This window comes from Hyperolius riggenbachi, chromosome 5 (assembly GCF_040937935.1).
Source record: "Hyperolius riggenbachi isolate aHypRig1 chromosome 5, aHypRig1.pri, whole genome shotgun sequence".
NCBI classification, from domain to species: domain Eukaryota; kingdom Metazoa; phylum Chordata; class Amphibia; order Anura; family Hyperoliidae; genus Hyperolius; species Hyperolius riggenbachi.
In genome coordinates this window covers 5,980,036-5,994,629 of record NC_090650.1, presented here as the reverse complement: position 1 = coordinate 5,994,629, position 14,594 = coordinate 5,980,036, and the positions used below count along the sequence as shown (strand labels likewise).

Genomic DNA, 14,594 nt, shown 5'->3' with positions numbered 1-14,594 from the left:
TGTGCCTGTGCAACCATCCTGTCTGTCCCCATCCCCCTCCTGCACTCCCCGAGCTTAGTGTGTAAATGCAGAGTATAGTGCAGCAGAAGCTGTGCTCTCTCTCCTCTCTGCTGGAGTCCAGTGCTGTGCCTGTGCAACCATCCTGTCTGTCCCCATCCCCCTCCTGCACTCCCCCAGCTTAGTGTGTAAATGCAGAGTATAGTGCAGCAGAAGCTGTACTCTCACCTCTCCGCTGGAGTCCAGTGCTGTGCCTGTGCGACCATCCTGTCTGTCCCCATCCCCCTCCTGCTCTCCCACAGCTTAGTGTGTATATGCAGAGTATAGTGCAGCAGAAGCTGTGCTCTCACCTCTCTGCTGGAGTGCAGTGCTGTGCCTGTGTGACCATTCTGTCTGTCCCCATCCCCTTCCTGCACTACCCCAGCTTAGTGTGTAAATGCAGAGTATAGTGCAGCAGAAGCTGTGCTCTCACCTCTCCGCTGGAGTCCAGTGCTGTGCCTGTGTGACCATCCTGTCTGTCCCCATCCCCCTCCTGCACTACCCGAGCTTAGTGTGTAAATGCAGAGTATAGTGCAGCAGAAGCAGTGCTCTCACCTCTCCGCTGGAGTGCAGTGCCGTGCCTGTGCGACCATCCTGTCTGTCCCCATCCCCCTCCTGCTCTCCCCCAGCTTAGTGTGTATATGCAGAGTATAGTGCAGCAGAAGCTGTACTCTCACCTCTCTGCTGGAGTGCAGTGCTGTGCCTGTGTGACCATTCTGTCTGTCCCCATCCCCTTCCTGCACTACCCCAGCTTAGTGTGTAAATGCAGAGTATAGTGCAGCAGAAGCTGTGCTCTCACCTCTCCGCTGGAGTCCAGTGCTGTGCCTGTGTGACCATCCTGTCTGTCCCCATCCCCCTCCTGCACTACCCGAGCTTAGTGTGTAAATGCAGAGTATAGTGCAGCAGAAGCAGTGCTCTCACCTCTCCGCTGGAGTGCAGTGCCGTGCCTGTGCGACCATCCTGTCTGTCCCCATCCCCCTCCTGCTCTCCCCCAGCTTAGTGTGTAAATGCAGAGTATAGTGCAGCAGAAGCTGTACTCTCACCTCTCCACTGGAGTCCAGTGTTGTGCCTGTGCGACCATCCTGTCTGTCCCCATCCCCCTCCCTAATGATCACCTAAGGAGCAGGTGATTAAGACTGTACCGCAGGCTAGTGAACACCTGAGGAGCAGGAGTTACCAACAGTACTGCAACTAATAATCACCTGAGGAGCAGGTGATTATAAACTAGAAATCCCTCACCAGAGTGGTCAGACAGGCTAAGTTCGGCAACAGAGAGGTAAGTATCGGTACAGAATCGTGAGGCAAAGGATAACGGATAAACAGGCAGAGGTTCAGCAACTAGTCAGACAGGCAGAAGTACAGAATCAGTGAGCAGAAGTGAGGTCAGAGTATAGCCAGAATCATACACAGATAATTAATAACAATAAGCAATCTCCTAGTCTAGGTGTGAAGTCCTTGGTTTCAACACCTGGAATCTAGTCTAAGGTCTGAGCGCTAACACGAGGTATTCACAACAGCAGACAGTTACTGAATGAAGCCTGGAGGCCTAAGAAGCAGAGGAGACCTCACTGGCACGCCCCTTGCAGTCAGCCAATCTGGGGCGCCGTGAGACTCCTCTGACGTCAGTCGACCAGCAGGTCAGCTGACGAGCCTCCTCCCAGCATAAAGGTCCCGTCTATGCGTGCGCCCGCGCGAGACGGTGACCCTTTGATACACAGAACGTTCCGTCCTCGGCGTCCTAGATGCCGGGAGGACGGGCAGAGGCACGCCGCAGCTGCCCCGTTGCTCGTTACACATATATTTACATGGAAAGATGGACAGAGGGATTTAGTTCCCAAAGAGGGACTGTCCTTCCGAAAAAGGAACAGTTGGGAGCTATGGTGTATTGGTCGAATGTAGTCTAAGCTAATGTAAATCGTGTTATATAAATGTAGAATCATGCTGCTGTGTACTGGCCCCATTCCTACCTAATAAAACCCCTGTCTCTGCATCCTGTCCCTGTGTGTGTCCCTGCGTTTGCGCTATTGCGCATGTGGCGCAGGGACAGCCTTGGGAAGGAAGAAGGATGGGCCAGCTGGGTGGGTGCGCCCGTGTGCGGCAGGGACAGCCTTGGGAAGGGAGAAGGACGGGCCAGCTGGGTATACGCGCCTGTGTGCGGCAGGGACAGCCTTGGGAAGGGAGCAGGATGGGCCAGGGGGCCAGCTGGGTGGGCGCACCCATGTGCGGCATGGACAGCCTTGGGAAGGGAGAAGGACAGGCCAGCTGGGTGGGCGCGCCCATGTGCGGCAGGGATAGCCTTGGGAAGGGAGCAGGACGGGCCAGGGGGCCAGCTGGGTGGGCGCGCCCGTGTGCGGCAGGGACAGCCTTGGGAAGGGAGCAGGACGGGCCAGGAGGCCAGCTGGGTGGGCGCGCCCGTGTGCGGCAGGGACAGCCTTGGGAAGGGAGAAGGACGGGCCAGCTGGGTGGGCGCGCCCGTGTGCGGCAGGGACAGCCTTGGGAAGGGAGAAGGACGGGCCAGCTGGGTGGGCGCGCCCGTGTGCGGCAGGGACAGCCTTGGGAAGGGAGCAGGATGGGCCAGGAGGCTAGCTGGGTGGGCGCGCCCGTGTGCGGCAGGGACAGCCTTGGGAAGGGAGAAGGACGGGCCAGCTGGGTGGGCGCGCCCGTGTGCGGCAGGGACAGCCTTGGGAAGGGAGCAGGACGGGCCAGGAGGCCAGCTGGGTGGGCGCGCCCGTGTGCGGCAGGGACAGCCTTGGGAAGGGAGCAGGACGGGCCAGGAGGCCAGCTGGGTGGGCGCGCCTGTGTGCGGCAGGGACAGCCTTGGGAAGGGAGCAGGACGGGCCAGGAGGCCAGCTGGGTGGGCGCGCCCGTGTGCGGCAGGGACAGCCTTGGGAAGGGAGCAGGACGGGCCAGGAGGCCAGCTGGGTGGGCGCGCCCGTGTGCGGCAGGGACAGCCTTGGGAAGGGAGCAGGACGGGCCAGGAGGCCAGCTGGGTGGGCGCGCCTGTGTGCGGCAGGGACAGCCTTGGGAAGGGAGCAGGACGGGCCAGGAGGCCAGCTGGGTATACGCGCCTGTGTGCGGCAGGGACAGCCTTGGGAAGGGAGCAGGACGGGCCAGGAGGCCAGCTGGGTGGGCGCACCTGTGTGCGGCAGGGACAGCCTGGGACAGGAGCAGGACGGGCCAGGGGGCCAGCTGGGTGGGTGCGCCCGTGTGCGGCAGGGACAGCCTTGGGAAGGGAGCAGGACGGACCAGGAGGCCAGCTGGGTGGGCGCGCCCGTGTGCGGCAGGTGCGGGCACGCGCATGTGGCGGCGATGAGAGACCTAGAGCCTGTTTTTAAATGGGCTAAGGTCACTAGTGTTGTATAAAGATGTAATCATGTTATATACTGATCTAGGTTAGGGTAAGTTAATGTAAATAAGGTATACATATCCAGCGTTGACTATACATAAGATATGGTGGAAAACTTCTGACAACAGTATTTTAGAAAGGTCGGCATCTGACCTACTCACAGAAATAAAGTTGTATCCATTATAATGTAACCAGTGTAAAATTACTGTAAACAGTGTGTAAAAAAATGTTCAGCATTTGAATTACTCATATCAGTACTTTTGTAGCCATTAACCTGTTCCTGTCCCAGGTACAGTATATCTACGCCAATAACTACAGCATGGTTGCTCACGGTATATTCAAAAAGACAAAAACTGTTTTTATTGTTGAATTATACAACAAAGCAGACCAACAACCAAGTAAAAACAATTAAAATTGTCCATGTATGAGCGCTCTTGCACACCTTGCCTACTACCACACAAACACACACTCATACTTCCAGATTTTCAGAGAAGGGGAGAGAGCTGTGCAGATAAGCGAGGATAGCAATGTTGTCTTCAGCTTGCAAGTACAGCAAAACGATTGCTATCCTCGCTTATCTGCACAGCTCTCTCCCCTTCTGTGAAGATGTGGAAGCTTGGTACCGCTACCAGAAGGGGCATATGAGTGTGTGTTTGTGTGGTAGTAGGCGAGGTGTGCAAGAGCGCTCATACATGGCCAATATTAATTGTTTTTAATCGGTTGGTCTGCTTTGTTTGTACAAACTGTTTTTGTGTTTTTGGATATACCGTGAGCAACCATGCTGTAATTATTTATTGATCTTGATGTACTGTATGTGTAGATTGCTCCCTCACCAATTTTTGAGATACAGGTAACCATTTACAAGGTGGTGGTTTAGTCGGGCGGACTATTTTCTTATATGTCCACAGTCTATCTACGCCCCTTGAAACTTCATCTTAGCTCCAGGGGCGTATATATACGTACCTCGCGGAAGAGTGTGTATTCTCATCGCTGGTGGGTAGTACAATGATCAGTGAATGGGAGCACATGTTCCCATACACTGATCAAACTGCCTGTGATCAATGATCAACGTCTTCAATAAGATGCTGGTGGTCATTGACAAAGTGAGAGTAAAACATACACACAAGACTTCCTGTGTACTGTTCACGTTGCACAGGAATAAAGTAGGGGAACATCTAGTGGCCAAATAGTAAAATTACACACACTCATATATATATATATATATATATATATATATATATATATATATATATATATATATATATATATACACATACAGTGGGTTGCAAAAGTATTCGGCCCCCTTGAAGTTTTCCACATTTTGTCACATTACTGCCACAAACATGCATCAATGTTATCAGAATTCCACGTGAAAGACCAACACACAGTGGTGTACACGTGAGAAGTGGAACGGAAATCATACATGATTCCAAACATTTTTTACAAATAAATAACTGCAAAGTGCGGTGTGCGTAATTATTCAGCCCCCTGAGTCAATACTTTGTAGAACCACCTTTTGCTGCAATTACAGCTGCCAGGCTTTTAGGGTATGTCTCTACCAGCTTTGCACATCTAGAGACTGAAATCCTTGCCCATTCTTCTTTGCAAAACAGCTCCAGCTCAGTCAGATTAGATGGACAGCGTTTGTGAACAGCAGTTTTCAGATCTTGCCACAGATTCTCGATTGGATTTAGATCTGGACTTTGACTGGGCCATTCCAACACATAGCTATGTTTTGTTTTAAACCATTCCATTGTTGCCCTGGCTTTATGTTTAGGGTCATTGTCCTGCTGGAAGGTGAACCTCTGCCCCAGTCTCAAGTCTTTTGCAGTCTCCAAGAGGTTTTCTTCCAAGTTTGCCCTGTATTTGGCTCCATCCATCTTCCCATCAACTCTGACCAGCTTCCCTGTCCCTGCTGAAGAGATGCACCCCCCGAGCATGATGCTGCCACCACCATATTTGACAGTGGGGATGGTGTGTTCAGAGTGATGTGCAGTGTTAGTTTTCTGCCACACATAGCGTTTTGCATTTTGGCCAAAACGTTCCATTTTGGTCTCATCTGACCAGAGCACCTTCTTCCACATGGTTGCTGTGTCCCCCACATGGCTTGTGGCAAACTGCAAACAGGACTTCTTAAGCTTTCTGTTAACGATGCCTTTCTTCTTGCCACTCTTCCATAAAGGCCAACTTTGTGCAGGGCATGACTAAAAGTTGTCCAATGGACAGATTCCCCCACCTGAGCTGTAGATTTCTGCAGCTCGTCCAGAGTCACCATGGGCCTCTTGGCTGCATTTCTGATCAGCGCTCTCCTTGTTCGGCCTGTGAGTTTAGGTGGACGGCCTTGTCTTGGTAGGTGTACAGTTGTGCCATACTCCTTCCATTTCTGAATGATCGCTTGAACAGTGCTCCGTGGGATGTTCAAGGCTTTGGAAATCTTTTTGTAGCCTAAGCCTGCTTTAAATTTCTCAATAACTTGATCCCTGACCTGTCTGGTGTGTTCTTTGGACTTCACGGTGTTGTTGCTCCTAATATTCTCTTAGACAACCTCTGAGGCCCTCACAGAGCAGCTGTACTTGTACTGACATTAGATTACACACAGGTGCACTCTATTTAGTCATTAGCACTCATCAGGCAATGTCTATGGGCAACTGACTGCACTCAGACCAAAGGGGGCTGAATAATTACGCACACCTCACTTTGCAGTTATTTGTAAAAAATGTTTGGATTCATGTATGATTTCCGTTCCACTTCTCATGTGTACACCACTTTGTGTTGGTCTTACACGTGGAATTCCAATAAAATTGATGCATGTTTGTGGCAGTAATGTGACAAAATGTGGAAAACTTCAAGGGGGCCGAATACTTTTGCAACCCACTGTATATAAAATTAAATAAAGATAAATAAAATCCCCCATTAATTAGCCCCTTGCCCAGAGTTACTAAAATAAAACACTTGTATTAAAAAACAAAGAACAAAAAGGGAGGGGGCATTTAAAAAACAAATAGTTATCTTGCGGACTCAACTTTTTAAATATGTATTTTATGAGGGTATATTACTGTTATTTTTTGCAAATAAGGACTTGTAATTAGTGTTATAGTGTAAACGAACAAAACAAAAAAAATACACCTTTATTTCCATATAAAATATTGTCGCCATACATTGTACTTGGGACATCATTTAAATGTTTTAATAACTGGGACAAATGGGCAAATTAAATGTGTGGGTTTTAGCCAGTAGCAAGTTTTATTTTCAAATTATAATGGCTGAAAACTGAGAAGTAATTATTTTTTTCAATTTTTTTCTTATTATTCCCATTAAAATGCATTTAGAATAAAAATAATTCTTAGCAAAAAGTACAACCCAAACAAAGTCTGATTGGTGGTAAAAAAAAACAAGATATAGATCATTCTGTGTGATAAGTAGTGATAAAGTTATTGGTGAATGAATGGGAGGAGCGCAGAAAGATAAAAATTGCTCTGGTCCATAAGGGGAACACCACCTGTAGTGGTCAAGTGGTTACAATTGTGGAATAAACTGCTCTAACCACTGTAAAACTACTGTAAACAATATTTAAGCAATATTCACCATCTGAAGTAAATTTGAATACGTTATGAAATTAATGAATAAACTGATTTACTCCTCTTATAGCAATAAACAATCGCTATGAAAGTCGAGAAGAAACTGTTAGAAGTACTCAGCTAATTACTCAGCTAATTACGATTACGCAAAATTTTACCTACATTTTTACAATTACTCCGATAGGTAATTATAATTTGTAAATTGAAATGATTTTGTACATGCATTCATAATTTCATGCCGACTTTGGCGATGAATTGCCAAGCTCTCCATACACACTATTGACACTAAAATTGATACATAAGTTAAAGAGAATCTCCAACCTAGAATTGAACTTTATCCCAATCAGTAGCTGATACCCCCTTTTACATGAGAAATATAATGCTTTTCACAAACAGACCATCATGGGGTGCTGTATGACTGATTTTGTGCTGAAACCCCTCCCACAAGAAGCTCTGAGTACCGCGGTACTTTTGGCAGTTTGTTACAATGTAACAAGGTTTAAAGACAGGAATTAGCTGTTTACAGCTGTCTCTAACAGCCAAAACAGCTAGGAGCAGCTACATAACCTGCCCACAGTAACAATGTCACCATGTAATAAATGTCAGAATGTAAATCAGGGAGAGGAAAGATTTTACAATGAGCAAACACTGACTAAATCATTTATACATAATTATGGTAAAAAAACGAAGCACTTTTTTTTACTACATTATTTTCACTGGAGTTCCTCTTTAAGGGGAAAAGAAGAACAAGTAAAAAAAAAAAGCCAAAATTGCTACATGTGTTAAAGGACATCCAAGGTGAAAATAAACTGATGAGAAAAACAATTGTATCTGACCTCCTTCTCCTAAAAATACCCTTTTTAGATATCCCAAAGTTATTTTTTATATTTTATTTCTAGTTTTTAAGTTTTTACTGTTTCATTGTCTCTGCTCAGTGACACCTTCATTGAAGTATTCCAGAGCTCAACTCTATGAACTATTTACCCTTTGTATCTCTTTTCTGCTCCAGGAAGCTATTTACTGACATGACAGGGTTTTATGGCTGTAATTAGTTATCAGTGAGGGTTATTTTATAGTCTGACCCAGCCCGGGCAGAAACTGTCACTTGCATACCTGACGTTTAACTCTTTCAGGCAGAGAAAGAAAAAAAGGAACACAGCCTAGTTATTTGTGTGCTAGGCACTGTACATACCCATGTCTATCTCATCATCTCACATGTCACCTCGGGTATCCTTTAAGGGGAATACTGGGTACAAGTCAAGAAAGGAATTTTTCAAAAAAGACCTTGCAGTTTTTGAGAAAATCGATTTTAAAATGCAAAAGAAAAAAGGTTTTTAAACTCAGCAAAATGACAGTTTAAAAACCATTATGCAGGAGAACAGAGGCGCCAAAAGGATAAAAGGAAGCTAAATGAGCTTAAAAACCAAATTCTTGGTAAATAGAGGAGGTAGTGGTGGACTTACCGCCTCCAAGTAGACACACAACGACTGTAGTAAAGACAGTCAATATATCTTATTTATGAACTACAAATATGCAACGCGTTTCGCGGGTTTGAGCCCGCTTCATCAGGCAATAACAACGGAGCAATAGCATATGTGGTCAGTAGAAGAGCCAGGCACCTCTTGGTTTAAAAATTGATTTTATAAAATTGATTTTATTGACTTGTTCCCAGTATTCCTCTTAACACATGTAGCAATTTTGGTGAGGATAGCTTGTATGGGGGCCTTGCTAATAACACGAAATTTGGCACAAGATTACACAAAATTTAAGATGGATTACTTGTTCATGAGAAATTTATTATACATTTTCCCCAAATTTTGCATAAAAATTTCGTATCGTAATTGCGAATTACGATGCGAAATTACAACTATGCGAAATTTGTGCTCATCACTAAGCAGTTGCCATAGTTTCAGGATTGGCAGTGAAAATTAGAAATCAGAAATCTGTTAAAAAATCTGTGTACAGTGTGTGGCAGTAAAAGATTCCTCTCTGATCACATTTTGATCATAGAGTGATCTATCTGATGGTTGAACCTGGTGGCTATCTGCCAGTGTACTTTCTAGTTCTGAGGTCCCGAGTTAAACTTTGAAGTTATTCTCTTAAAAACGAATTTATCTTCATTAAACTGCCATTAGAGTGCTTGTATTGGCATGACTGAGGTATGACTTTCATTAAAAATAGAAATGTCAACCACAGTGCGACAAAGTTATTCTTCCTCGCCACATAGATTGTCACCTGAATGTGATGCCATTTTTACTCTACATTACCTCTCCAACATCATAAATCCAAATCCGACCTTCAGAGTCCCCGACAGCCACCTCTCGGCCGCTCTGGGCCCAGCGAACCCGATTCAGAGCCGATGATCCTTCCACGTTTGTGCTTGCCGTAGGAACCTTTCATTATGCGGAACAAAGAGAACATAAATATTGTTACTACAAGGGCTGAAGCCCAGAGAGGCAATATTTCAAAGTAGTTTGCTCAAATTAACTATTTTTTCCCCTCCTGAGATACAGTATACCCACTTAGATAAGTTCACCACCCCCTGCAAGCCGCTCCTTGTAACATAGATGGCTTTTGAGATGGCAAAACAAGGATTTATTGTTCTATAACCGCATTCCCCACTGTGCTACGAGAGGAGAAAAAAAAATCAACAACGTATATTTTCCGTAGTAAAAGGGCAATGAATGTTAGCCGTGAGCATTTTTTTCCATGTTATGTGCGAGAAATATGCAAAGAAAACCACAATAGCTGAAGTTCCGTTCTCATCTCACAGGTATGGGAGCCATTATCTTGAATACCGGGAACTTGGGAGTTTCCGGATAACGGTTGTTTCCATCTTCTAGACGAGTGTAGACCTTATTTAAAGAAGAACTCTCTGAACGCTCCTTGGACTGGACCCTGCATTAGGATAACATCTCTGAAGTTTTGGGAGAGGATATTTTTCTTGATATCTTCTCATATTCATTGTGTTTCCTGGATGAGGTGTCTCGGAAGCTGTTAGTAAACTTACTGTATGTAAGCAAATTAAGGTTGACATTGGGGCATAAGTCAACTCCTAACTTTTGACCAAATACAAATCAATACAAGATTCAGGCATAACCTGTTGCCATTTTCCTCAGTAACAAGAATAGCCAGGTTCCTGTGCAAGATTAGTCATATTCCACAATAAATATAGTTATCCCACCACAGGTAAGGCCATGTACCCAATAATTATAGTTTTGTCCCCTCACACAGGCATCGCCTTGTCCTCCTACATTTAAAGTTATGTCCCCAAACAAGTTTGGTTGTGTCTTCCAACAAATAAAGTAAAGTTCCCACACAGGTATGCCCATGGCCGCCCATAAATATAGTTATGTCCCTACTAAGGTATGACCATGTCCCCTAACAATTATCGTTATGTCCCCGCACAGGTATGCCCATGGCCGCCCATAAATATAGTTATGTCCCTACTAAGGTATGACCATGTCCCCTAACAATTATCGTTATGTCCCCGCACAGGTATGCCCATGGCCGCCCATAAATATAGTTATGTCCCTACTAAGGTATGACCATGTCCCCTAACAATTATCGTTATGTCCCCGCACAGGTATGCCCATGGCCGCCCATAAATATAGTTATGTCCCTACTAAGGTATGACCATGTCCCCTAACAATTATCGTTATGACCCCGCAGAGGTATGATAGGTATAATGTTTAGTGAATCCAATATGATCTCTGCACTGGAGATTCTGGGAGATCCGTGGAGATGCTTCAGTAAATTCTGCCCCATGTGTTCAGCAGCCAAAAACCAGCAGGTAGGGTGGTCAATGAGGTGATAAAAATTCTGAGTGGATGTAGATTTTATGCAAATGTATGTAGTTTGCAATTAGACAAGTTGCTGCTTATGATTGTTCTATTTCCAAACTGCATAAATGTATGTATATATGTATATGTATATGGGTCTCTGTGACTTGGGATTACACCTAAATCTGTGGCCTTACAATGTACTTAATTTCACTTTTTTCTCTCCATTTTTTACTTTTGTGTTGGCTTCCATATATTCGAAACATTCCTCTTTTTTTGTCTTCCATGTGGGTTTTCTATTTAATTCTATTCTGTTTATTTATAGTTTTGTGACTAGCTTAAGTGTCCAGATTTGTTACTCCTCAAAAAAAGTCTGCATTCCCAATTAACTTAAGTCTATGTTGATACTGCTACACACCCCTGGGCCCATATGCAATTCACTTTTTCACCTCAGTTTTCTCCTTGGTGATATTTTAACACTTGTCAATAAAATGCATTTTGAATCACCAGCAAGCAAAACAATACTCAAAATAATTTTTATAGTACTTTTTACCTACTTTTTGATACTATTTTCCATTGCAAAGTGCTAAAACGTTATTTTAAATCAAAGATGACATTTTTTTCTCCTAGAAGAAAACTCAGGTGAAGAAGTGAATTCTCTTTGTTAAGGAATAGTCAACAAGAGTCACCAAGAAGGTGCTATTGTTTGATATTTGTTGATGCCTTGACAAAGAGACCCTTGGGGGTCTTGAAATGTTGGGATGAACACTTAAATGAATTGGGAGTGTCAACAATTTGTTTGGAATGAATCACAAACACCCTACATTTAATTGTTGGTCTTCACCATATTGGGCCATATGCAATTCACTTTTTCACCTTAGTTTTCTCCCAGGAGATCATTTTTCATCTTCAATTTAAAATATCTTTCCAGAACTTTTCAACTACAAAAGTACCAAAAAGTAGGTGAGAAAGTACTATTAAAATTATTTTTTAGTATTTTCTTGCTTTCTGGTGGCTTAAAGAGACTCTGTAACAAAATGTTCATCCTTATTTCTTCTATCCTATAAGTTTCTATACCAGTTCTAATGTGCTCTGGCTAACTGCAGCCTTTCCTAGTTGCACAGTGGCTGTATTATCTCTGTTATAAGATCTAATCTTCTCTCCTCTGTCGGCTCTGTCGGGCTGAGGCTGGAATGTGTGGAATGTGCTGTGCTGTTTGTGATTGGCTAGAAGCTATACACACCCTCTCCAGGCTCCCTGCACACTCTGCATGACTCACACACTGAGATCCTCTCAGCGTATCACTTGCTGTGTGTTTTGTTTGTAAACACTGCCTAAAAATGGCAATTACAAGCCAGGATTGCAGCAGGGAGTGGCAGAAAAAGCACAGAGGGGCCCAGGAGAGCATACTGAATTGAATGGTATGCTTTTTATTGTAAGAATTTTACATTACAGATTCTCTTTAAAATGCATTTTATTGACAAGTTTAAAATGTTCCCCTAGGAGAAAACTCAGGTGAAAAAGTGAATTGCATATGGGCCCTTTTGTGTCTAAAGCAAACCTTTGGCTATACATTAAATTATACTTTTTGCCGAAAAACGGAGGATTTATTTCCTATTCTATTTTAGTCGTTTATTTATATTCTTACATTCATATTCTTAAGTTGCTTGAAGTGTTTGGGAGTTCTGTTATGTTTTGTGGGAATGAAAAGTACATTAAAAATCTAAAGACAAGGATAACATTTTAAATATATACATTTTTAAAAATGATAAATCATTCAAAAAGTTAACTCAAGAAGTATTTTTGCAGTTTCCTGAGCTGGCAACTAGTTCTCGAAATCAGTTTTACATCTTCAAATGCTTGCGTGTTGATTTCAGAGGAAAAAGAATATGCTGGTTTAGGCTTGGCTGACTTGACTCCAGAGGCACCAGAATGGGCAAGTTCTGCTCGGAAGAAATTGTTTATTACTGTTTGGACACGATTTAGAGAAGTAGGTGAAGACCTGTGAAGGATCATTCCAACTCATGCCATGATACAGGTACTTACATGGACACAACAGATTGTTTTTAACGATCTCTAAAAAAAAACATTGTAAGTAAGGGAAAAAAGGTGTTCAGAATTATTTGTTATAATTGATATAAATTGCAGGAAACATTTATTCCACAGAGTCCTGTTTCAACAAGGAAAAGAAAAATGTACAGACATAGTGGCGTATCTAGAGAGGTGCAGACATAGCTCATGCCATGGGCTCCATGCCTGCCCCTATGCCTGCCTCCACATCACTCAGGCCTCAGATCAGATTAATTCTGTTATCTGGGGTACATGACTGGATAGACTTTCCAAGGAGGTGCTCTTGAGGTGTAGTGTTGACATACGTGTGTAAAACATGAGGTGGCTTACCTCTCTTTTAGACTCATATAGGGTACAAAAGGCTCTTTATTTTGAACAAACAAGTTTACGTGTAGACAACGCGTTTCACGGGTCTCAGCCCGCTTCCTCAGGTCATTAAACACCTTTGATCTGCAGTGCTCGGCTTGGGCGCCCAAGCCGAGCACTTCAGATCAAAGGTGTTTACTATCCAGTCTAGTTACACACCCCCAAGTGAGGTGATACTCCCCTCAAATCAGCTATTCCAGCAGATAGAGAGGAACAGCAAAGGAGAGTGACTGCCCAGCTCCAGGAGGATCGGGGATACCGAGCAGAGATGGTTTTTCCCCGCATGCGCACACAGTGGTTGCTAGGGAAGCAACCTGACATTGTCAGTATTATTGCTCACGATACTAATACTCAATTTATTAACGATACTGCACCATCAGGCTCCTGTTCTCCCTCAAACCCACAGATCCTGAGACGCCCGAATATAGAGAGGGATTTTCAAACTGACCCAACCCACCAATCTGGGGTACATGGCTACTTTTAATGTTTGCCATAAGTGCCATATTACCCAGATACACCCCTGCACAAAAATAAACCTAAATATAACACCCAATCAGAAATGAACTTACATGGTTTTGACTGGCTAAATTGAAACTTTAACATCAGGTGAACCTACCCATTAACCTTAAAGAGACACTGAAGCGAAAAAAAATATGATATAATGAATTGGTTGTGTACTGTGAATAATTACTAGAAGATTAGCAGCAAAGAAAACATTCTCATATTTTTATTTTCAGGTATATAGTGTTTTTTCTAACATTGCATCATTCTCTAATATGTGCAGATTACACAACACTCAGCATTCAAAATGATTCTTTCAGAGCAGTCTGTGAACTAATGACCTCTCCTCTGGCAGAGAAAAAGAAAACTGTTTACTTACAGTTGAGATAATAAAAGTCAGATAACAGCCCTCTCCATGACTTTGAAAGTCGTAGAGATTAATGGCTTTTTTTGCATAGAAATAACAACTGGAGTTTCTTAACTCTTCCTGTACTGGAAACAATTACACTAATGTATCTGATCTTAATGTTTTATTTCTTAGCTGTGCTACACATACAAATCATAATATCATCATTTTTTTTTCGCTTCAGTGTCTCTTTAACTAGAAATGAAAGTTCTTGGCAAGCAGACATGCTCAATGCGATGACAATAATTTCTACTTGTGTTCATATTTAATGCACTTTGCATGCAGTTTGGAAGTTGTCCAATAAAACGCACGTCTGGCCGATTTGATCGGTCCTTTTCTAGGCTGCTGGAAGTGTTAATCTTAATTATCTCTGCACAGATGATCGGAATTACTAGCCTCTGTTTGACCGTCACTATTCATAGCTGAAGTCAGGCCACAACTTTGGTTGTCAGGATTTTATTTCTGCCACTGTCTCTATTGGGAATATTTCTCCTAACAGGGCAGAGAGT

The 14,594-nt window shown here is 43.7% G+C and overlaps 1 protein-coding gene across 9 annotated transcripts in view; it reads right to left on the bottom strand.

Moving 5' to 3' along the window:
- Window positions 1-14,594, bottom strand: part of DYNC1I1 (dynein cytoplasmic 1 intermediate chain 1) — a 540,798-nt gene that overhangs the window by 85,050 nt on the left and 441,154 nt on the right. For all 9 annotated transcript variants that reach the window (XM_068235055.1, XM_068235054.1, XM_068235053.1 and 6 more), the window contains one exon: window positions 9,228-9,353. In XM_068235055.1, coding sequence (XP_068091156.1) covers window positions 9,228-9,353 — 126 coding nt within the window. The remainder of the gene's footprint in view (window positions 1-9,227; window positions 9,354-14,594) is intronic.